The sequence below is a fragment of the Loxodonta africana genome, chromosome 13 (assembly GCF_030014295.1).
Source record: "Loxodonta africana isolate mLoxAfr1 chromosome 13, mLoxAfr1.hap2, whole genome shotgun sequence".
Classification (NCBI taxonomy): Eukaryota; Metazoa; Chordata; class Mammalia; order Proboscidea; family Elephantidae; genus Loxodonta; species Loxodonta africana.
Genome location: NC_087354.1, coordinates 37,636,289 through 37,661,154, shown reverse-complemented (window position 1 = coordinate 37,661,154; position 24,866 = coordinate 37,636,289). Strand labels below are relative to the sequence as shown.

Sequence of the window (24,866 nt, the reverse complement as noted above, 5' to 3'; positions counted from 1 at the left end):
ACCACAGTTCAAACGCTTCAATTCTTCTGTCTTCCTTTTTCACTGTCCAGCTTTCATGTGCATATGAGGTAAGAGGTAGGGGTCCAGAGGTATTTTCTCCATATGCATATACAACTGATCTAGTACCACCTCTTCAAAAGACCACCCTTTCCCCCACTGCAGTACCACCTTTGTAACAAGTCAAGTGGCTGTGTACGGCAGGTTGGTTTTTGGACTCTATTCTGTTTCATCGGTCTGTCTATCCTTGCACCAGTACCCTAGTGTCTTAATTCCTGTAGCTTCATGATAGGACTTGGTATCTGTTTGTGTAAGTCCTACAGTCTTGGACTTCATCTTCAAGAAAACCTGGGATATTTTTGACCGTTTGCATGCCATACGAATTTTAGAATCATGGAGTCAATTTCTTAAAAAAAAAAAAAAACTGTTCAGAATTTCTATTCCATTGAATCTATAGATTGATTCGATGAGAACATACATCTTTACAATATTGAGTCTGCCAGTCCATAAACCCATACCCATACCCCATTGCCACTGAAATCGATTCCAACTCATAGCAACCCTATAGGACAGAGTAGAACTGCCCCATAGAGTTTCCAAAGAGCAGCTGGTGGATTAAAACTGCCGACCTTTTGCTTAGCAGCCATAGTCTTAACCACTACTCCACCAGAGTTTCCAAATGTGGTATAGCCCTCCATTTATTTTTTTAATTTTTCTCAGTGATGTTTTGCGAATTGCAGTGTGAAGATTTTTGCACATCTTTCCTTAGACTTACTCTTAACATTGTTTGATGCTATTGTAAATAGTGTAATTTAAAATTTTTTGTTTTCTATTTGTTGCTGGTATATAGGAATGTGATTGATTTTTTTTTTTATATGGATGGACATGGTATTCAGTGACCTTGCGGAATTCACATATTAATTCTACTAGTTTGTAACTTCTTTTAGATTTTCTAAGACATGATCATGTCATCTGCAAATAATGAGTTTTGTTTCTTCCTTTCTGCATTAGTTTCCTAGGTCTGCTGTAACAAATCACAAGTGGGGTAGCTTAACACAACCGAAATTTTTTCTTTCACATCTGGAGGCTAGAAGTCTGAAATCAAGGTGTTGACAGGGCCGTGTTCCTTCTGAGGGCTTTAGGGAAGCCTCCCTCCTTGCCTTTTCCTAGCTTCAGGTGGTTTCTGGCAAACCCTTGGTGCTTCTTGGCTTGTAGTTGCATCACTCCCATTTCCGCCTCCATCTTACACGGCTATCTTCCCTTTGTGTGTCTGTCTTTGTGTGTATGTCTGTAAATCTCCTTCTCCTTATAAAGACACCAGTTATTGGATTTAGCCTAGCCTAATCCAGTACGGGAAACCCTGGTGGCATAGTGGTTAAGTGCTATGACTTCTAACCAAAGGGGTGGCAGTTTGAATCTGCCAGGCATTCCTTGGAAACTCTGTGGGGCAGTTCTACTCTGTCCTATAGGGTCGCTATGAGTCGGAATCGACTCGACAGCACTGGGTTTGGTTTTTTTTTTTTTAATCCAGTATGACCTCATTATAACTTGATCACAGCTGCAAAGACCTGATTTCCAAATAAGGTCATATCAACAGATACCTGGGGTTACAACTTCAGCATATCGTTAAAAACCCACTGCCGTCGAGTCGATTCCAACTCATAGCGACCCTATAGGACAGAGTAGAACTGCCCCATAGAGTTTCCAAGGAGCACCTGGCGGATTCGAACTGCCAACCTTTTGGTTAGCAGCCGTGGCACTTAACCACTACGCCACCAGGGTTTCCCAGCATATCATTATGGGGACACAATTCAATCCACGTTTTCCAATCCTTATGAATTATCTTTTCTTGTCTTATTGCACTGGTTAGGCCCTCTAGAATAATGCTGAATGCAAGTGGTGAGAGTGGTCATCCTTGTTTTGTTCCTGATCTCAGGGGGAGAGCTTTCAATATTTTAACATTAAGTGTGTCTGCACTGGATTTTTTGTAGATATTCTTTATCAGATTAAGGAAATTCCTCTCTATACCTAGTTTGCTAAGAGTTTTTATCATGAATAGGTGTTGTTAAACTAGTAGTAAAAGATGCTAGTAAAGATGGGAGAGAGGTAAGAAAAAAGGGCAGGAATGAGGTAGTAATGATGAGTTCCACATGTGGGCAGCTGGATTATGTCTTTCCACATTTCCAGAATTTATCTTTCCTCTCCATCCCACTTCTGCTGCCCTAGATTAACCCTGATTGCCTGGACTTCTGTCATGGTTTCCCCTCTGGCCAGCTTGTCTCCTTAACCACTCTTCATCCCAGTCATCAGTTTGCTAAAACTTTGACCGCAAACCATTCTGTGGTTCCCACCTACTCATAGTCCTGTTCCTCACACGGCATTGGAGGCCTCTGTGATCAACCTTCCTTCCACTTCAGCCTTTCCTCATTGTATTACCTTTAGCTAAAGTCCTTTGTGCTTCTACGTATGTTGTACTCTCTGCCTGTCAAACCCCTATTCATGCTTAACATTCAGTTGGATCAGGGTATGCTCCTCTGTCCCACTGCCCAACCACACTGGGATCTCCCTGCAGCTGGAGACCATCTTGTTCTATTCTGTACCTGATGTCCAGCACAGGACCCGCACACAGAATGTGATCAACTAATCTTTGCTGAATTAGAATTAGGGGAACAGGAGTGCAATCTAGCTACTGTCAGTCAAGGTGCATTTATTAAATACCTACTTATTACCATATAGTAAGTCATCATTCAGAAAACAGAAGGCCAATACACTGAGTGCCTAAAATGCTGGCCTTGCACACAGTAGACACTCAATGAATATTTGAATGAAAGACTGAACCAATGGATGAATAGGTGAGTGCTGTAAAAGCTTAGAGAAGGGACTGGTCAATAGACTGGAAGAGTAGAGAAGTCTTCCTGAAGGAGGCAACTGAGCTGCTCCTTGAAGAATGCAGTCTGGAGGACAGACAGAAAGAAGGGGAGAGGGCATTCCAGTGGGGTAGGCACAAGTGAGGTGAGAGGCAGAGTGGGCAAAAGCACAGGCTTTGGGACTGGACTGCTTGGATTACTTATTAGCACGTGGCCTTAGGCAAATTACTTAACCTCTCTGTGCCTCAGCTTCCTCATTTGTAAAATGATAAGTGTACTGCTTCTTCATAGGCTTATTGTGAGGATTCAATCAATCACTATATGTAAAGCACTAAGCCAGATGCCCGCACATGGTGAGCGCTATGTAAGTGATAGGAGTGTTTGGCATTAAGACAGTGGGGGAAATAATAATAGGTTATTCAGAGGGTGCGTAGGAGGTCCAACGAGGATCTCAGTCTGGCAGAAGGGAGCCAGGATGTCTGAACAGGCAGAGTCTCAGTTGATGAGCAGAGGAGTGGCACCCCTAGGGGATCATTTGTCCTCTGGGGACCACCACTATTGCCCAGCAGGCATGAGATGCTCCTGAGGGCCTGGCACTGCTTCTTGGCTCCTTGGCTTCTTGGCACTGCTTCTTGGCTTCTTGACCTCCTCCCTAGGTCCTGAAGCCCAAGTCTCCAATAATGCTTCTTGCTGCTCTGGCTTCCCCAGACTGTGGCTGAGGGTTGAGTCTTGGTTCAGTCAGGGCAACTGGACTAAAGCCTGTGCCGGGGCCCTGGCCTTTTCTCCCCAGAATTAATCATCACAGCTGGTGGGGAGAATGTGCCTCCTGTGCCCATCGAGGAGGCTGTGAAGACAGAGCTGCCCATCATCAGCAATGCCATGCTGATTGGGGACCGACGGAAGTTCCTGTCCATGCTGCTCACCTTGAAGGTGTGTCTGGGGGGTTCTGGCTCAGGAGGAGCAGCTGGTGGGTGGCCTGTGGGTTGGCCCAGGCAGAAGCCACGTTCAGCCCAGGCCACATCTGGATCCCAATCTGGAATAACTGCAAATAGTGCTGCCTGCCCTAGGGGAGCCATTGCACATGGAAATCCTTTCTGTCCTCAATGGCACAATTAATACACTACCGTGATGATCCTTCACACGTGACTAGTACGTTCCGGTTTACAAAGCGCTGCTGGCCTCATTCCCTTGGCAGATAGTCTCCCAGGGCAGTACGCAGGGCAGGAGGTATTGTCCCTGTTTCACAAATGATGACTTCATTGGCTGAAATTTTCTAATTCTCTGACCATTGCTCCTTCCACACCACGGGGCTCAACAGTCAGGACAGCATCCTACTCATTCTAGAACCATCTCTTTCAAACAGAGTTCACAGACATCACCAGTAAGACCTCCTGGAAGACCAGGGCTTAGCTCTTCAGATTGAGGCTTGGTCCTGACTGATATCTGACTTTCCAGTGCACTCCAGATCCAGACACATCTGAGCCAACTGATAATCTGACCGAACAAGCTGTGGAGTTCTGCCAGGGGGTGGGCAGCAAAGCCACCACAGTATCCGAGATCGTGGGGAAGGATGAGGCCGTGTATCAGGCCATTGAAGAGGGGATCCAGAGGGTCAACCTAAATGCAGCTGCCCGACCCTACCATATCCAGAAGTGGGCCATTCTCGAAAGGGACTTCTCCATTTCAGGTGGAGAGCTGGGTAGGTATTTTCATTTTATCGAGGCCTAGGAGTGTCGGGGAGGTGCCGATTAAATGAGGCAGCCCTGGCAAGCAGGTCATTGTCAGCACTTTCGTGACACCCACTTCCTTCCTGAGGGAGGATATTGATTTCTCTGTGCAAGGGTTTGTTGTAGTGCAGAGCCTGTTGAATACATGAGATATGTGCTAGAACTTATTAATTAGGACAGACGACATTTAACTTTGCCTTGATCATGGGACTATTTCCCCAAGATCACAATGAGAACATGAAAGCCCTGCTACCATTTAGGCTGGAGTCACATGGCTGTAGGAATAAGACTGCTATGGCCTTCTGTAGTCAGCTCATTTGACAGTTTAGAAACATGAAGCTCCTTTGGACGATGGTACCTAGAACCAGAAGAGGCCTCTGGTTTAGCCTTAGCTGGGAGGATGAGGTCGCTCTTGGCTGTAGTATCATGGGGTGTTCATGACACAAGGCAGAAATGGAAATGGAGTCTTCAAGATTCCCTCAAGGCTGAACCCAGAGGCAGCTCTCCTCAGCCAATGCTGAGATGCAGAATTCTTGAACATATCTGGTTGGCTGGTGCTAACAAATTGAATGCAAGGTCAACCAGATGGAAGATGTCCTAATATTTCATATAAATGACTTTGATTTTTACATCTCCAGTTACACAGCCAAGTGTGAGGCACAAATGCTACCCAGCACCTCAAATCTGAGCCGTTTCAACCTTGCTTTACAGGGGGAAGCCAAGGCCAATAAAAATGACTAGGGGAAGACCATGACAGGGCCCCTCCCTCACCAGGGCTTGTCCTCTGTCCCTTCATAATCAATCAAAGCATAATGTCCGACATCCACATGAACTTTCACTGAAATGGAGAGATGATTTGTGTATTATCTATTGCTGTGTAACAAATCACCCTTTAAAACCTAGCAGCTTAAAACAACATTTGTTATCTCTCTGTGGGTCAGGAATCCAGGGGCAGCTTAGCTGGGGGGTTGTGGCTGAGGGTCTGTCAAGAGGTTAGTCAAGATGTCATCTGGCGCTGGAGTATCTACTTCCAAATTCATGCATGTAGTTGTTGGCAGGCCTCTGTTCCTTGCTGGCTATTGGCCAAAGACCTCAGTTCTTTGCCAGTGGACTTTTCTATAGGCTGCCTGTGTGTCCTCACAATACAGCAGCTGGCTTGATCCAAGTATAACCCAAGAGAGAAAAGCCCAAGACAAAAACCAGTCTTTTTATAACCTACTCTCATAAGTGACGTATCATCACTTCCTCTGTTCTCTATTGGTCACACAGACCATCCCTGGTACAATGTGGGAGGAGACTACACAGGGTATGGGTACCAGGAACAGGGGTCATGCAGGCATCTTGGAGGCTGGCTGCCAGTTTGTCTGGTTTAATTTGAGCTATAGGATTCATTCAGTCTGGATCTTACCTTCTCAGATTTCTCAGAGCCCAAGGCTCACTCATTTCTTTCCCTTTCTCTGCTAGGTCCCACAATGAAACTGAAACGGCTCATAGTTCTGGAGAAGTACAAAGACATAATTGATTCATTTTACCAAGAGCAAAAAAAGTAATCAGGGGCTCCCCTTGCAGTCTCTATTAAATAGATGATGGTAAGCCTTTGGGAGCATCTTGCTGCCTCCAGGGTCTTTTCAGTTTGGGCATGTGGACTTCTGGCACGTCTGAGGTCTCCCGGTGAGGAAGTATGGCTCTGCATTTCCATTTGTGATGTCTTAGGCCAACAATAGCTGAAAATTCTGAAAAGCTGACATGTGGATTCTTAGTTTTAATTCTGTGTTTAAGTATTGCTTTTTGTTCAGGTGACAAGTGAAAATCAGTCCTTCTCCAGAACAGAAGGGCTGATCATTTTCGGGTAGTTCCAGGTAGATTTAACAAGTGGCCAGCTTACATAACAGGCAAGCTGGAGAGGACTGTGTGTGGGGGATGGGGAGGTGGTTTGTATTTCCGGTGTGTGCTGCAAGGAGAGCGGACAGCTGTAACTCACCTAATGACCTGACTTCCGGCCTGAGTCACCTGGGATCCTACTGGATACTGCCAACCCTATAGTTCCACTACCAGGCACTCCTCAGCCACACACATGCCAACTAACTTGACGCTTAATAAAATGGCTGCTGTCTATTTGATTGTTATTTAATATGTGATCTGAATATTAAACTTTTTAACAGAGCTGTTGACAAGTACCTGAACTGTTTGTCATCTGAGCAGGTGAGATCCATTTAGAGTAGTGGGTCAAATAAAACAGGTCCATGTGCAACAGGAGTGACCGTTAGTGCCCTGGAGTAAGCGAAGGTGTAGGCAGGGTGTCAGTGAAGCATTCTTGTAAAAGCAGCCAGCTTGTCACCCTCCCACTCTGAATACCTTAAGCAGCCCCATTCTTAGTAGCAAGCTGAGCCAAAATGACCTAAGGTACCTGTATAGGAAACAGAGAAAGCAGACATCTCAATCAGTTCTGGAATTCTTTATTAGTATGAACCCAAGAGCCACTGATAATTAGCATAGCCCAATAAAACGGAAGAAGCAGCAGTGTAAACAAAGTAAAATATATATACTATTGTAAGACTGGTTACAAGCCTAAAAGAGGGCCCAAACAGGCCTATTTTTGGCTAAGAAATTCCTTTGTAACCTGGGTACATGACATAAAGCCAAAGGTTTGCAATGTTACACAAGGGCCAAAGGAGGACATGAGTTGCCTTTGGTGTGGGGCCAAAGAGTAACTGTTTATGAAAATAGTGACTTCATGTCTGAAGTTTAACAAAAATCATGCTAGGGAACGTGATATGGGGGAGGAAGGTACTAGAATGTCAAAAGCTGAGACCAAGCCCCAGTGTGGCACAGCTCTGTGAATCAACTCAGGCTGAGTCTGTGCCAGTCTCTACAATCTCATCTCTTACTGGCGGTGCTGAGGTGGAAGGCAGTGATTGGGTGCTTTGGGGAAGGTGAAGGAGCAGCTGCCGAAATATAAAATTAATAGCCAGCATCCCAAGTCCCTTAATTGCAGCTGAAATCTATGAACTCAGTCCCTTTAGTAGTATCACCCCCATCGGTCTCAGTGGGAGTGTGGTTGTTTTCAGAGAGTTACATGCACAACTCACAAGAGTAAATATACACTAGAGGTCAGCTCCATGGCCCAAGTCAGGATTGAGTAGAGTGGCTCAAAGGCTGTTACTCAGGATGCTCGATACATGTCCAGTTAAAAGGAAGTACCACCCCTCTGCTTCGTTAAGTTCTCACAAAAAGTATTAAATCTCAAGATAACAAAATAATGAACACACAACGCGGGTGTGTGTTTGTATCTATTATATCACCTAAATTTTATGAATAAAAATTACATCTCTCGTTACATATATTTCTTGGATCTGAAGTCTTTATTCATATGCGGTAATTCACGTAAAGGACAAACCTGTCTTGATTTTTCATGTCACTAAGAAATAGACCAAATTTACTGTTTTTGAGGTAAACTTTCCCAGGAAATTTCTCTGTGTCCATTTCGTTTTATGAGTATCATTTGTGCTATAATGTAAGTATCCTGTTTTATTCCCATTATATTTTTTATAAACCAAAAAAACAGCTTTTCTTTAAAAAGTTAGATGTTTTCTCTTATTAATTCTGTATCATGATATTTACAGCTGAGGAAAAAAATCTTTTAACTGCAGTTTAAAATGGCTAACAATGGCAAATGATACAATCCTCTTAGAGTTTATAAAAAAATGTTTACCAGATAAACATTTAATAAATAAAACAGCACTCAGAAAAAGTCCTTTGAAAGCAGGCCTAGGGATATCACCTGCATCTTTTGCACAGATTTTAAGAGGCCAGACCCAAAAAATGTACTGTCAAGAAACAAGCAAATTAAATGCATACATACTGTAGATTTTCTAAATATAGATTTATATAGTGTCCATTAGGATGACTGGTACAAATACCACTGGTAGGGGTGTTAATCTAAATCTTTTACTCGGCGACAGATTTCCTCTGTGAAGTCTGAGCACTTGGCGTTGCCTCCTAGATCTTTCGTTAAGCTCTGAGAAAAGGAAAAGATCAAAATGTATACATGCACTAAACCAAACCAAGGCTATTTTTTACTTAAAGCCCTCAGTGAAACACCAGCTGAGCCAGTTAACTGGCTACTCTCTCCTATTTCCTTCTTCATTTCACAGTGAGGCCCCACCCCACCACTGTTATCTACCCCAGGAGGACTGGGAAAACCCAGCAGAATGTGTACAAGAAAACACTCTGAAAAAAATTAGGTGTTGTCACTACAAAAGGAAACAGGGAGGCTGTCACACAAAAATTTCCCTTTGGACTTTCAATAGACCCTAAGGAAAGATTTGTTGATTAGGGACATTTAAATAAAGGCAGATCTAAACAAAAGGTTTCACAAAGTCCTTGGGGAATTTTTGAAACTTAGGATATGTTTTGATCCATCTTTGGAGGCTAGGAAACAAATATCAAGGAATACTTAAATCACGAACCCTTAAACTTCTTTCTTTAGGAAAGAAAGTTTCATAAGGCCCATCTGTTTTCTACCAGCTTATCCCCTCTTTACCCCCAAACAGATTCTCCTGTGCCATTGCATCCTACACAATTAAAAGGGCCCACTGTGTCATTTAGGTCTCTCTCTGCTGGGTTCTATAGTGTAATGTCCCAAATACAGCTTCAGAATAAAAAAAAAACCAAAATCATACGCCTCCAATGTGACTATCGGGCTATTAAAAACAAGCCTGGATTCCTTGCATTCTGGTCATAAGAAATAATTTCAAATTAAAAAATAAAAATTATTATTATTATTTTTTTTTTAATTTGAAATTACAGAATGTTAAAAAAAGAAGGGACCCCAGACTAAGGATCAGCCTTCAAGGCCCGGCCTTGGGAAGCCATGGCTTCTCCCTTCCTCCTCCCACTTCCAGAAGAATCCACTGCACCCTCTTCCATGGGCCAAAGCTGCTTATGGAGGCAGTGAAGTTTGCTGAGCAAGAACCAGACTGGATGTGAACCCTGGCTTTGCCATTTAGGAGCTGTGAAACCTTGAACAAATTACTTAATCTTTCCATGCCTCAGTTTCCTCATCTATAAAATGGAATTACTTATATCTGCTTCCGAGTTGTAGAGATTTACTGAGATGATATTTATAAAGAACCGAGGGTTTTGTAAGTACAATTAATATTAGCCATTATTATTACTTTCATGAAAGCTTTGTATTACAGATGTATACAGTATAACATAGAATACCACTGTCTTACAGACACATTGCATCTGTATTCGCTGTTAGATTCTGAGCCCCTAGAGGCCCAGGACCTTATACTATTCATCATTTTATTATATTCTTCATACCCTATAATGTAAACTCAACAGATGTTTGTTGAGAGGAGGAAAAAGCTACCTAGAAAATTAACAGACTTGGCCAAGATCAAACAGCCAGTTGGGATAAGACAGGATAGGCCAGGACAGGATAACTGGGCCTTAATCCTGACTCTGACTCCCAAACCACTGCTTTTTAACCTTTATCTGATGAAATACTTCATGCTCACCTCAGAAAACGCACACATATGCTTGCACATACGCCCTAGAGTTTAATCAGGGAACCTACACCAAGAAGCCCTGTTCCAACACCAAATCCTTCAACCCTTTTGAGAACAATTATCTCCACACAGATAAAACACAGGGAAGAAATACATTTTGCCCAGCAAGACTCACTCAAGATTACCGATACCTTTCCGTCTTTAATTGTAGCAAAACACGCAGCCTCGATCTTGGCAGCTTGGTCAAAAAGCCCCATGTGACGCAGCATCATCACGGCGCTGAGCAGGAGGGCCGTGGGGTTGGCCATGTCCTTGCCTGCTATATCCGGGGCGGTTCCATGAACCTACGTGGTAGGAAAAGCCGCATAGTTGGGAGGGAGGCAAAAAACAAACAGCTCTCTTCTGAATGAGCTGGGGGGGTTAACCATCTTTCTTCACCAATAGAAAATATATACTAAATAGCTACTGGGAGCATTTATCAGACACAGATCTTAGAAACAAAAACTCAAACAAATAAGGAGCTTAGAGTAATAAAAATAATTTTTTTTAGGTAAAATAATGGCCCAATCAGCTTTCCCAATCAATTTGTGGTAAAATATTTTTAATGTGAGGAAGGATATGTAATAAAGAAATACCTGGGGGGAAAGAACCACCAAACCAAGCTTACATAAAAAAACACAAACAAAGCATCATTTTCTTTTGAAAATTTGAAAACCTCAAAAGTTACAAAATAGTTATGCAGATAATACCTCCCAAGTGGTCATGCCACTCTGACCTGAGGTCTGTTTCAGGCATCACCATCCTTACCGACTCGAAGATTGCAACTCCATTGGCTCCAATGTTGCCACTTGGCGTCACGCCAAGACCTCCAATCAGTCCTGCACACAGGTCACTAGGGGCAGAAGAGCATTTCAAAAACTATTTTGAAAAACAAAACATCTTACCTAGCAACCCACATTTTTGTTTGTAAATACCATTCTTCACTAAACAGAACCAGGGCTCCTTGGAGAAATGGCTGATTCCAGAGCTGGAGTTAGGAAAATGCAGGTTGAGCTTGGAACACCCTGTAGTGCCAGAAAGCACAACAAGGCTCAAAAAAAAGATAGGCTGTTTTAAAAACACACAGTAATATTAAAAAAAAAAAAAAAACTGGCATAGCGGCACTTACGAAAATACCTCGCAGTGGGAGGGTGCAGTTGGCAAATGCAGAAAGCGCATGTTATTTGTGTAAAAATATGGTAAATAAGAAAGAAGGAAAAGTTTTCCATATAAAAGAATGCCAATGAATAAATGTAAAAGAACTGATAAATTTGAAAATCTACCATTTGGCCTACATCATATGTCTGTGTGTGTGTGTGTGTGTGTGTGTGTGTGTGTGTGTGTGTGTGAGACAGATAACACTTTTTCCATATTCTATTCATTAGAAGCAAGTCACTAAGTGTAGCCTACTTTCAAGAGGGGGAGGTACTAAGAGAAGAATATGAAAAGAATTTGTGGACATATTTTAAAACCACCACTCTGTGTGTGTGTGTGCGTGTGTGCGCGCATATGTGTGTGTTTTCAGCAAGATGGGGGGAAGGGAGAGAAAGAGAGGGAGAGATGGGGGGAGGGAGGGAGGGAAAGAGTTATATGGTAAAATGTTAACATTTGGGGCATCTGGGTGCCAGGTATACCAGATATTCTTTGTACAATTCTTGCAATTTTTCTGTAAGCCTGAAATTATGTCAGAAAAAATTTTTAAAAAATTGTCAAAATGACCACCCACCTACAAGTTATACATAACAGAAGGCTGAAATCACTCAATAAATAAAACATCTGAAAAATTGGAAGAATTTAGGGAGCAATAGATGTGAGCTGATCTGATACATAAGTGAAAGAGTAACCCACCCAACACTGAATCGTTGATATCACTACCTGTATTGTTAGAATTCAATTCGTATCGTATAACAAATGCTGTATTTTATAATATTTGATTAAATTTTTAAGCCATAATTTATTTCAGGGCATTTATAAATTAAAAAAAAACATTGCCGTCATGTCGATTCCAGCTCATAGCAGCCCTATAGGACAGAGTAGAACTGCACTATAGCGTTTCCAAGGCTATAAATCTTTACAGAAGCAGACTGTCACATCTTTCTCCCACGGAGAGGCTGGTGGGTTCGAACCACTGACCTTTCGGTTAGCAGCCAAGCAGTTAACCACTGCACCACCAGGGCTCCCTGTGTAAATAAACCATAGGCTAAAAGAGAAAGGTGCAGCTAGACTCACCTAAGGATGTCTCCATATAAATTTGGCATAACAAGCACATCAAACTGGGACGGGTCTTGTACCATCTAGAAGGAAAGCATTATGTACATCAGCCACTGCAACAGCACACCACACATACACACACACACACTGCACACCACACATACACACAAACTGTACACCACAAAAAGTAGCAGGTAAGTGTAAACACATACTTACATTCAGACATACTGTATCAAGGTACATCTCATTAAATTTAATATCTTTACAGTTTTCTGCAACTTCCCTGCATTTTTGCAGAAAAAGCCCATCTGACATTCGCCTGTATTTAATCAAATAAAAAGTGTTGAAGACTTGCAGAAGAAAAAAAGGATCAAACCAAAGAAGCAAAAATAAGCTCAAGAAATTTACGTTCCAAAAGCCAAGATGTCTGATTTCACAATTACAGTAAAACTAATTTTTAGGTAGGTACTAAAATACAAGTTGAAAATATTCTGGAAGCACAAAAGAGAGAAAAAGGAAACCAGTGTGATCATAGCGGAGAAGACTGTTTTTAAAGTGTTATCTTGTGAGAAGTAAGAAATATCCGTTCCTAAGAAAATACTAAACTTGTTTTAGAAGGTTAACTTATTTATTACTTATATGGTTTTATTATGATTTTAGTACTTTTCATGTTCAACACTTCTTAGCTTAGGAAAACTTTCTTTATACGTTCACAGATAGTTTTTAGTAGACTGGAGATGAAGAGAATTTAAACTGCTAGAGTAATGCATCAGACAGTGTTAGCACTATTAGCACTATTTTAAGCCCCTGAGCAGGTGGCAATTTCAGAAACACTCCCACTATTATACCTCTAAAACACAAATGACCCTGCCCTTAGAGCTTTGTTGCATTTGCTTAACTGGCCACAGCGTCTGGGGATGCAAAGACTCCAACTTCCTTTCCAATAACCCTCAGTCCCTCCCTAAAGGCACAGGACCTGTTTTCCTGCCCCCTCCAAATGTTCTCCTGCCATTCACCCATCAGAGAGAGAGGCACATCAGATAGGAGACCACAAGGCAGAAGAGAAGATAACTAACGCTTGACCCTCCAAATGCTTACACAGCTATTTTTCAGAGACGTTAGAAATCAATGAGCAAGCTAGAGAGCAGAAGGGGAAGCCCTGTCACTGTGCTCCCCGCACAGTGAGACAGCGCGCTGGCCCTTGCGGGGACTCACATGATGTTGGCTTTGTGCACGGCCGTGACGTTGCTCCGGTGATTGTTCCGGGCATACTCAAAGGCAAACTCAGCGATGCGCTTGCTTGCCTGCTCGGTGATAAGCTTGATGCTCTGCACAACTCCGTCGACAATCTGAAAGAAGGGAAATACCACCTCACTGGAAAGAAAGGGGCAGCAACTCAGTGCTCTACAGCCAGCTGCATGTGGACAATACCATTTGTGGTGTGCTTGCACAGCGCTGGCTACCAGGGTCAGCACCTCACATACACTATCTCATTAAATATTAACACCCCCCTGGTGAGGTGGGTATTATAAGCCCCACTGCACAGATGAGGAAAACTGAGGTAGAGTGATGGTCACCTGCCAAAGAGCAAAACTGCGAAGTGGGGGGATGCAGGATTCAAGCAAGAGGGCCAGTCCCCACTGCTGGGCTCTGAACCATCATGCCCTGTTGCTGCTGACATCCACTGGGACACTGTCAGCCAGAGACCAACACAAACACCCACAACTCCTCACAGAAGTAAAACTGTCTTAGAGAGATAATGTCACCTGGGAGTTTGTACAGCTGTCCCAGGTGCACAGAAAGCAACCCAACTAAGAGTAAAAAAGTCTCTGGAATGAACTTACCACATGCTCAATGCCACTGTATTCTCCTTCTGTGTTCTCGCGAATGGTGACAATATTTACATCGGTGTAAGGGGTTTTATAGCCTTCGATTGAGACACATGGCCGGACGTTGGCATAAAGGTCAAATGTTTTACGCAGCAATAAATTCATAGACGGGTGACCAGCTGCTATTGGGGTCTTTAAAGGGCCTGTAATAAAGAAGAATACTCAGATGACAAGACTCTAATCAGTTCAAGACTAGGACACATTCTGGTCTGACATGTCACCTACTAACCCACCTGGGCTACCTTGTAAAACGTGCGGTCTCTAACTTCAACGTCTCCCTCAGATTCAAACGAAGGAAGAACACTCCTCATGGAAGCTCTCTGGGACCCTAATGCGTTCTTTAATAACCTTAAGCACCTAGTGACGACATTATCTAATCCTTACCACCACCCTATTAGGCAGCAGCTACAGCGAAACCTGGGAAAGCTGGAACTAAATGAGGCTGCCTTATTTTTCCGGGTCTCTCAGGTTTTCCACCTTTGACAGGGTGCAGTCTTATCAGTTTTCTATCGCGATTAGTGGAAAATATTTGCATTTTCCTTCTCTGACAGACTTCTGCCTTACAAAGGTTCTGGCTTTCGCAGGTTTTACGTACTATTATTATCATTAGAAAAAAAACAAGAATAAGACATTTGCCCAAGCTTCCCAGCCAGTAAGTGACAGGGATGAGATTCAAAGTTAGATCTGTCTGGACTCCAAGCCTGTGCTGAACGTGAATCTCTCACATGCTAGCATTTTGAATCTCGACCTTCAAAATATATTAATTAAAATAATAATAAAAACATAAAAATTAAGCAAAAGATAAATCTAGTCAAGGATAAATACATTACATCACTTGATGTTGGCCAGTAATACTTAAACTTTTTTTTTTTTATTAAACATTTTTACTGAGGGGAAAAAATGTTGCAAAATGAAACACAAAGCTTCTTCTTATGAGTAAATTGCTTCGTAAAAGGATGGCTTTACTTTAGTAGATGGTCAAGCCTTACTGAGCTTAAATGTATAAACTTTCAAAACTATAAGACCTGTAGCAGAAATCAGCAGTAACCACCTTATCCACTTCAGTGCTACCTTTCAAGCCCATCTTGTTCTTATCCATGGACTCTTTGGCTTCTGGGGGGATCATCCACTTTCCTCCTGGTCCTTGGATGGCAGTGACATTCCGCTCCTCCCACTGAATAGGTGCCTAGAGGCCACAACAGAGAGCACAAGTGAATAGTCAGACTACAAACACTTCTTCAACAATGAATGCAACCAGTAAAAACATGTACAATAAAAGTCCAGAAAGTTCCGGGCACACAAGAAGAGATGTCATTCTCCAGTATGCCCAGGGAGATTCTCAATATTGCCCTTGCCCAGTCACTCGCTCCTAGCTGCCACCTGCCCACTTATTTTTTTCACAAGGATTCTTCAGGTGCCTATAATTAGAAGAGCACAAGGAGCAGAGAAATATGGTTCGGAGAAACACTACACCGTACTGATACATGCTACTACATGGATAAACCTTGAAAACAGTACGCTAAGTGAAAGAAGCCAGTCACAAAAGACCATGTCTTTTATGATTCCATTTATATAAAATGTCCAGAACAGGCAAATCCATAGAGACAGAAAGTAGATTAGTGGTTGTCTAGGATGGGGAAAGGAGCCCTGGCAGCACAATGGTTAAATGCTTGGCTGTTAACCTAAAGGTCGGCGGTTCAAATTCACCAGTAGCTCTACGGGAGAAAAGACCTGGTGATATGTTCTCATAAAGATTCAAAACCAACAAAACCCATTGCTGCCAAGTTGATTCTGACTCCTAGCAACCCTACAGGACAGAGCAGAACTGCCCCATAGGGTTTCCAAGGCTGTAATCTTTATAGGAGCAGACAGCCACGTGTTTCTCCCACAGAACGGCTGGGGGTTTCAAACCACCAACCTTTCAGTTAGCAGCTGCGCCCTTTAACCACTGCATCACCAGGTTTCCTTTCTGTAAAGATTACAGCCTTGGAAATCCTATGGGGGCAGTTCTACTGTGTCCTATAGGGTCACTATGAGGAAGAATTGACTTGACAGAACACAACGACAGGGCTGGGGAGAGGGGAGAAGTAGAAGGGTACGGACAGTAACTGCTGATGGATGTGGGGGTTTCTTTTTGGGTGATGAAAAATGTTCTAAAATTAAGATTGTGGTAATGATGGCACAACTCTGTAAATATACTAAAAACTAATGAATTGAGTTGTACACTTTAAATGGATAAATTGCATGGTATGTGAACTCTATCTCAGTAAAGCTGTTAACAACAACAACAAAAAAATAGTGCCTAGCCTGTCGAGGTAACGTTTTAATGTAGAAACTACAGTGTCACCACCCTTTCTCTCTACCTACATCCTTCATGTATATATACACGTGAAAGCCAGCACACAGATGGAACATGTCCTAGGAACAGGGACACATAATAAGACACAGGCCTTGTTCACAAGGGGCTCAAGACTGCTAAGTGAAAGAAGATTGTATCTCAATTCACTTGGGGGATTTGCCACTTTATAAGCATCATCTCCTCTGTAGGAATTTTAGTTATAAACTCGTATAGAAAAAAAAATATGTAAACGTAGTTTGAATAAACTGAGTGCCTCAACGTACACGTGCTGGCATTCTAACAGCCACTAATTTCATCTTACACATTATTTTATCTGGCAGCTATACTTAGCAATAACAAAACATCATGTCAAGCAATGCTCAAATTTCTTATATCTCTAAAAGTATGTTAAAATATCTACTTGTATCGAAGGCTGGGCTGTTAGAAGTAATTACACCTCATTCTTGATAATAATACCAATAGCCCATTAGAAATTCAAAAATAAATCTTTCAAAATCTCCGATATAATTTTTTGAAACATCAAATCTATTCTATTTCCTGGCAAGAAGGTAGAATGAAGTAAGAACATTCCTCCTGGAAGCTCTCTGGATCCCTAACTGCATTCCTTAATAACCTTAAGCACCTAGTGATGACATTATCTAATCCTCACCACCACCCTACTAGGCAGCAGCTACAGCGAAACCTGGGAAAGCTGGAACTCAAAGAGACTGCCTTGTTTGTCGGGGTCTCGCAGGTTTTCCACTTTTGACAGGGTACAATCTTATCACTTTTCTATCACGATTAGTGGAAAATATTTGAGTTTTCCTTCTCTGACAGGTTTCCGCCTTATGAAGGTTCTGGCTTTCGCAGGTTTTACTGTGCTATTATTATTATTAGGGGAAAAAAAAAAAAAAAAACAAGCATAAGACATTTGCCCAAGCTTCCCAGCCAGTAAGTGACAGGGATGAGATTCAAAGTTAGATCTGTCTGGACTTCAAGCCTGTGCTGAATGTGAATCTCTCACATGCTAGCATTTTGAATCTTGACCTTAAAATAATAATAAAAATGTAAAAATTAGGCAAGAGAGTCCATGGATAAGAACAAGATGGGCTTGAAAAGTAGCAATGAGGTGGATAAGATGGTTACTGCTGATTTCCACTACAGGTCTTATATTTTTGAAAGTAACTTTGCAGGGCTCAAAGATCTACAAACACCGCAGTACTCCCTTGGTTAATTCGTATATAACTGATGCAATACAACTGCTTAAACTATCAACAATGACAGTGGCAAACAACAATGTAACATCCATTTAGAGTTCAGTAAAATCTGTGAGGATTAACCATGGACGTCATTAACTTTAGAGGTGCATGTACAACTCATCCTAAGAGTTCACAGGATCCAACTGGCAAAGAAAACTTTTCTATGAATTATTTTTAAATGCATTTTTTTAAACCCACTTACTTTGGCAGCATCAAAAATCTTCATAACTGCAGCTGAGATTTCTGGGCCAATGCCATCTCCTGGAATTAAAGTTACTGTCTGAACCTGAATATAAGAAATCATCAAAGAAGACAGTAAGAATTGATTTTTGAAGGTTTCAAAAAGAGTATCACTGATAAGAGAAATCCACTTTATGGGCGTCTCATAAGACCCAAATGCTCTTTGGATCATCAAAAGGGAGGGAAGTAACAATAGCCAAGAAACTCCACAATTCTATACTATCCACATTAGAAGGTTTTAAAAAAGAATTCAAACAATGCTCTTTAGATAAAACAAAAGTAAAATAAACTCCCAAGTAGACTAGCCAAATGATTTCTTTTCAGATGAACTACAGAAAGTCTAAGTAATTGAAGTCTGTAAAATCGAAGACAGCAAAATATTTCAATAATGTTCTCTCACTAAAATTTAGAGGGTTTCTCATGAAGGCAAGCGCTTTCCTTTCCATTGTGATCCTGGAAAGTTTAATTTCTCATGCAGCTTCTTCAATCTTACAAAACACTTTCAGACACATTTTCAGAGTATCACTGAGGTCCACTAGAACACTCAGAGAAAAACCAGATTTCAAATCAAAAGCGGGCCTCCATCTCTCTTAGTTATTCTAGAAAATTAGCTGCTTCAATGTAATCTGAATAATTAAGCTCATCAAAGCTTATTTTTAAGCAACATGAATAGCATATGTGATCACACCTGTAGAGTCTGAGTTACACGGAGAATGACAGCAAGTGCATTTATAACATAACGTCAAAGATTTACTCCAATGGCTTGACACAAAATGAAGCCAGCACTTCAAACACAGAAACAGTAACAACAAAAAATCTAAAGAGAAATAATTTCAGAGGCTTTTAATGAGTTAAGATAAAATTTAGACCCTCTCTCTCTCAATTTGAGAACTAGACATTTTGTTATTTGGGGGCTTTCTCCCCACCTTAGGGGTATGGACCAGACAATGGTACCTGACCTGTTTTATTTCCAGTTGCCTGAGTTATTTTTTTTTTTTTTTAAGTCGCTGATTCAAGTTTCTCTGGACCTTTGCCTTCCAGTGAGAACCCCTGGGCAGGCAGACTGATTATTTCTGAATGTTTCTGTACAATGGAAGAAATTTTCTTTAGAAGTATTATTTTCTCTTATCTCTTCCAAATATAACCTCTTCCACCAGGCTAAGATTTTAAAAATGGGCCAGACTGAAAATTAAATAATAGTAGAGAGCAACAATCACCTTATTCACTTTCAGAATGTTTGAAATGCCAGCTGAGCCATATTTCAGATTAAAGAGCAAGCATCATTCTGCGTCTTTCGCATAAGCAGAGCCAAAAGAACCTTTGTGTGACATAAATGCCATCAGGCCACCAGAAGAAATCGACTTTCTTTCCCCAGTACAGGAAGCAAATGGGAAACAATATACTATGGTCTTATAAATTCCTCATAGCATAAGTTGTTACATGGGAGTATACAAAAGCCAAACCAAACCCAGTGCTGTCGAGTCGATCCCAACTCATAGCAACCTTATGGGACAGAGTAGAACTGTCCCACAGAGTTTGCAAGGAGCGCCTGGCAGATCTGAACTGCCCGCCCTTTGGTTAGCAGCTGTATCACTTAACCACTACGTCAAAAGGGTTTCCTATAGGGGAGTATAGGAATTATGAAATCCAAACTGGATTCCTTAAGAAGGGGGTAAAATAAAAACGAATGGGAAGTCACTGACCCACAGCCTCAGAATGTTCTAAAAATGTGGTATCGGCTTTTAACGCACAAAATTAATAACGCCAGGGATTCTAAAAGCTGCAGATTTAATGAGAAATAGACAAATCACTAGCACATAACCTATAAAGACTACATAAGGAAGGGAAAATAATACAGGGCTTACAGATGTTTACGGTATTCCTAATTGGCAACCAATCTACTGTTTTTAGGGGAGCTCACAAAATAAAAATGCAAAGCAAGTGTTGAAGCTTCTCAACAATTTTCTCTCAATTTGCACTACTTTTGAAAAAATCGTCTTACCAAAATGAGACCATGAAATAAAGTTAACAGGCTCCAGGGTACTTTCTGTTTTTAACAAAGCTTCTTCAAGATATTAAGATGACAAGCTTATAGAGCCAGCTGTAATACAATTCTTTAAATGTACAAGTAACCTGATAGATTTACGCATATGTCAGCCAATCATTTTAATATACAGTATAAGTATGGCGCATTTTCTCTAGTTTTAAATAAATGGAGACAATGCTATATGATAACATTAAAATGCAAATAATATAATACGAACTGATTAGAGTATCTTTCTTGAGAAACTTCTAAAAGGAAAGAAAATAAAAATGTAATTATACTCACGCCACCAGAAAAACCTCTGGTCACCTGTTTTGGGTTGTGGAATGCCCCCAGCAGCCGAGAGACCTACATTAACACCAATGGAGAAATGTCACACTGAGCATTAGGCCACACAGAGCAGAAGGGGAGACGGAGGCATTTCTGACAGCTGATAAGGCTGCAAACTTACACAGGTCTCTCTGGAAACTCCCCAGGAATACTTTTCCCCTGCGGCAAGCTCTCTCAGATTTGAAAACCTAAATATTCAGTTTGTCTTTGCCCTGTGAATTGAAGTACTATACGCTTTTGGTCAACTTCATGCACGCAGGTTGCCAAAAGATGCTGAGGGTAAAATGAAGCTGTACCTTTTTAGCTCTAACACTGGATTTTTCTCAGATGATCTGAAAAGTTGTACACCAACCTTCTTGACTACTGGGGTCAGTTTGGGCATAAGACTTACTCTAAGAAAATCATCGCTAATTTTAGAGCCAGGAGGGTCCTTATAAAATCCAGAGCCCACTCATTTTACAGGTGGGGACACTGGACCCAGAGAGTTAGAATTTGCCACAGGTCACCCAGTTGGTAATTGGCAAAATGGAAACCAGGTTCTTGTCTCCTGACTCCTAGTCCAACTACACAATATGACTCTTCTCCTGTGAACATAAAGACATTACACTTTGTAATAAAAATCTAAGAAAGTTTACTTAATAACATTTAACACTTGTGCCATATAGAATAAGGACTTCCAATAAATTATGTATTTCTTCTGATAATAAAAATAATATGTGGTCCATTCTTGTTAATTTGCTAAGGGCAGAAGGAAGACACACACAAAAAAAGAAAAGAAAGTCACCCAGTAATCCCACCACCCCAAGATGTTATTACCACAGGTACATTTTTTTTCCACTTAACACTCATACACCAGATATGAGAACTGGTACAAAGTCATATTGCATTATAATAAAAAGATAAGATCAAAGAGATTAGGTACACAGATCAAAGGAATCAAAATTCAATAAAAAGTTTAAAGGTAACTTTTTGTCATGCTAGATACATAGGCAAAGATACACTTGTTATATCCTCTTTTAGGCTTCGTTTTCAAAGAGTTCTTACAAGGCTGGAACCTTTACTGAAATAGTGGCCTCTACTAATGATTTTTTTTTTACTAATGATGAGACACCAACCAACAGCCAAGAAGGTATGAGTGAACTGTATTCTCTCATCCTCCATTCTGGCACCCACAAAGTCATGTTGCTGAACTGAAAATAAAAGATAGGGCCAGACCCAAAAGAACACTCTATGCCAAAACCATTGGCCATAACCTTAATCCTAGGACATGATCCATTCACCAGCAGACAGGAGGCCATTTAAAGGCTACTCTGTGATAAGCACTGTTATATAATTTTGCATGAGTCCTTCTTACCACCCCAAAAAGAGGGAGCAGCCATCCACACAAAACAGACACACTGATTAAGAGCTCAGCTGCTAACCAAAAGGCCAGTAGTTTGAATACACCATCCGCTCCTTGGAAACCCTATAGGGCAGTTCTACTCTGTCCTGTAGTGCTGCTATGAGTCAGAATCAACTCAGTGGCAACGGGTTTCATTTGGTTTGGTCCTTGTACCAGAAGACCTGACCAAGAAAACTGATTTCAAATGTAAACCCACAAGCACAGGGATTTTTGTTTTGTTCACTGTTTCATCTCCAGTGCCCAGCTCATATTAGGTGCTCAAAAAATATATGCTGAATAAACTGAGGACAGCCTCAACCATCATCTCTATCTGATGAGTTTTTAGCCCAGCAAACAGCTTAATACTTGCAAAGATTTTTCTGTAACAACCAGTCTTTTCCATGTTTGTCATCTCTCCTTAGATCTTTTAATAAGGTGGTGGTACTACATCTAAGTCATTAGAATGACCCAGAACTTTAAGTAAAATGAGATTTTTTTAAAGCAGACTATCTATTTTATGATAGACTTGTACATATATTACATCACAAAGAGACAGGTAGTAGTGGCCCCTTTCAGATGAGGAAAGCGAGGCCCAGAGAGGCTTCAGGACTTGGCTCACAGAGCCTGGACTGGAACCCTGAACTGGAACCCTGAACTTGTGACTCCAGGTCCCAAGCCATCTTAACCCACAGCTCCTCATTTCCTTTTTCACCTTCACACTTCAACTTGAAAACATAAATACAGCACTGGATGTATGGCAGGTGCTCACTCAGTAAGTGCTTGCTGATGGGAATTGGCTCATTATAACCATAGTACTTTAGAGCCTGGAAAGTCTTTAGACACCCACTATTTTTTGTGTGAGAAAAGCTTTTTTAGCCTGTAGATCTCTTTTTTCAAACAAGATCTTAAATGGAATCCCAGTAGAGGAACTGCTCTGATTGAAATCCCCACCCAGCTCGGCCCCGCCCCAGGGCAAGCCTCAGAAGCACCCTCCACTCCAATCCCTGAAGAGAGAAACTGGCCCACAGTGGTGAAATGACTCTTCCAAAGGTCACACAGGGAGTTGGTGTCAGAGAACAATCACAATTCAACACTTCCTGAACACCTATTTTTTTCTTTCCCCTTGTAGACCACACTAAAGGTGAAACAAAAATTTCCAGCACATTCACTATCAACAGTGCTGCTTCTGTCCCTCATTCTGAAGACTTAATGTACCTACCAAAGATAAATCAAGTGTTAAGTGTGAGCTCAGGGATGAAAGGACAGTGGCATGGATTTGCTTTACCTTCTTCAGCAAACATGACGTAACTTGCCATCACAAGCAAGTCTGGTCTGATGAGGGTAAAAGAGCAAACCCAGTTACTGAGAAACACCTGGTTATTGAGGTCCAACTGTCTGCTTTGTGACCACAAGATAAGTACACTGCTAGCTAGAAAAGCTTTAGATTGTTGTGTTCCTTCTACATGTACTAGGTGCTTTTACATACATTATTTAATCCTCAAACAAGTCTGTAAGGCAAGTACAGACATTTAATGGATGAGCACATTGAGGCTCTGAAATGTTAAGTAATTTGCTCAGGATCACACAGCCCATCAGTGGCATTCCTAAGATTCCTAAGACTCCTGAATCCCAGTGTAAAGCTCTTTTCACTAAATAACAATGCACCCCTGGCCCTCTCTTTAAACTCAAAAAACAGAGAAAAGTACTATATTTTATAAGAAAAAAAGTGCTTCAGGTAGATTTCTAGGTCATTCATTAAGAACAACAGGAGACCTGTGGCCTGTTATTCCCTGTACCCATAATTTGCTGTGTGCCCTTAGCCACAAAGCAGGCAGAACAGGGCTGAGGACTGGGAATCAAGACATCTGGGTTTCTCTTTCAGCTATGACACAATCTGTATGACTTTGGGCAAGTTTTGTCTCCAGGCACAGGTTTCCTCCTCTGCTGAGATGCTGTGAAGCCCTTTCCAGCTCTGGCATCCCAGCTGTCAGGGAGAGCTAAGTTGTTCATATCGCAGGACTCCCACCAATAAAAGGCAAAGGAACGCGCCAGGGGTCTCCCTCCCCAGGGTTCGAAGGGGAATTCCAAGGTGTAAGGTGCCTTGTGTCCTTTGAAGGGAAATAGCTACAAGAGCACCAGAGGTCAGACTGGGGAGCATTCCAACAAGAAAAAAAAACTGGCAGGAAACCGCCTCGGGATTCCCTCACCTGGGAAGGCCTCCCAATCCCAAAGCCCATGCTCGAGGCCGCAGTGGTCACCGGGCCGAGGGCCTAGCAGACACCGGGGGAAGGAAGCAGGCCGTGCTGGGGGGAACTCTCCGAGCGATCAGCACTGCAGCGGGCCGCAGCGTCGGAAGCGGCCGGGATGACCGGTCCGGGGGCAGCGGTTCCCATCACTTTCCCGGGTTCGGCGCGAGGCCCGGGCCCCGGCCGACCGGATGCGGGTGGCGGCACCAGGGTGTCGCGGGGAGTGGAGCCGGTACCCCAGCCTTGACCTTGACGCCGTCCCCGCCTCAGGCGCGGGTGTCCTGGCGCAGAAGTGCCCAAATCCAGCGCGCGGGCCCCGGCGCCAGGGGCACGCGCGGCCCAACAGGCGCCCGAACTGTCCCCGGCTGGCCGCGCGCGCCACCCGTCCAGGCCCGCTCCCGCCCAGCACGCGCCCCGCTCGCCCGCCTGCCCTCGGGGCCCGCCCGCCGCCACCTGCCCGCCACCCGCCGACCTGCCGGGAGCTCACCTTGGAGATCCACGCCGGCCCAGCCATCGCGTCGCTTCCTTTCACCGCGGCGACAGCGGTGGCAGTAGTGCGCAGCCGCGCGGCTCGCGCCCGCGCCCCGCCCACGCCCCGCCCCCTCGGAGCCCCGCCCCTGGACACGCTGCCACCCTTCTGGCCAATCCCCGGGCTCGCCTCGCGGTGACGCACGAAGCAAGCGTGGAGTTGTGGCCCGGAAGGTGCCTGGTCCGGATACGTGGGAAGCAACCTTTGTGATTTCCTCTGTCATTCATTGATTTCACTGACAAGTGAAGATGTT

At 42.6% G+C, this 24,866-nt stretch overlaps 2 protein-coding genes across 3 annotated transcripts in view; one reads left to right on the top strand and one right to left on the bottom strand.

Annotated features, from left to right (window-relative positions):
• The window catches only part of ACSBG1 (acyl-CoA synthetase bubblegum family member 1), a 64,855-nt gene extending 57,811 nt beyond the window's left edge, over nt 1-7,044 (top strand). The window contains exons 12-14 of one of the 2 annotated variants that reach the window (XM_003413745.3): nt 3,655-3,794; nt 4,320-4,563; nt 6,056-7,044. In XM_003413745.3, the coding sequence (XP_003413793.1) occupies nt 3,655-3,794; nt 4,320-4,563; nt 6,056-6,141 (470 nt within the window). In that variant the 3' untranslated portion in view covers nt 6,142-7,044. The remainder of the gene's footprint in view (nt 1-3,654; nt 3,795-4,319; nt 4,564-6,055) is intronic. The other variant, XM_023552962.2, reaches the window with a different exon arrangement.
• Nucleotides 7,032-24,648, bottom strand: IDH3A (isocitrate dehydrogenase (NAD(+)) 3 catalytic subunit alpha). The gene is made up of 11 exons (XM_003413843.4): nt 24,572-24,648; nt 20,413-20,475; nt 18,046-18,129; nt 15,318-15,432; nt 14,202-14,389; nt 13,573-13,706; nt 12,574-12,676; nt 12,376-12,440; nt 10,915-10,999; nt 10,299-10,451; nt 7,032-8,609 (listed from the first exon to the last, which is right to left on the bottom strand). The coding sequence occupies exons 1-11, from the start codon at nt 24,596-24,598 to the stop codon at nt 8,526-8,528; spliced, it is 1,101 nt and encodes a 366-aa protein (XP_003413891.1). The 5' UTR covers nt 24,599-24,648; the 3' UTR covers nt 7,032-8,525.
• Nucleotides 24,649-24,866: the final 218 nt, after the last annotated feature.

Coding starts and splice junctions, on each gene's coding strand:
- IDH3A (XM_003413843.4), bottom strand. CDS start 24,598: ATGGCTGGGCCGGCGTGGATCTCCAAG. Junction 13,707..14,201: donor ACAGTGGCATTGAGCATGTG/GTAAGTTCATTC, acceptor CCCTTCTTTCAG/ATTGTCGACGGAGTTGTGCA. Junction 10,452..10,914: donor GAGTTGCAATCTTCGAGTCG/GTAAGGATGGTG, acceptor CCTACCACGTAG/GTTCATGGAACCGCCCCGGA.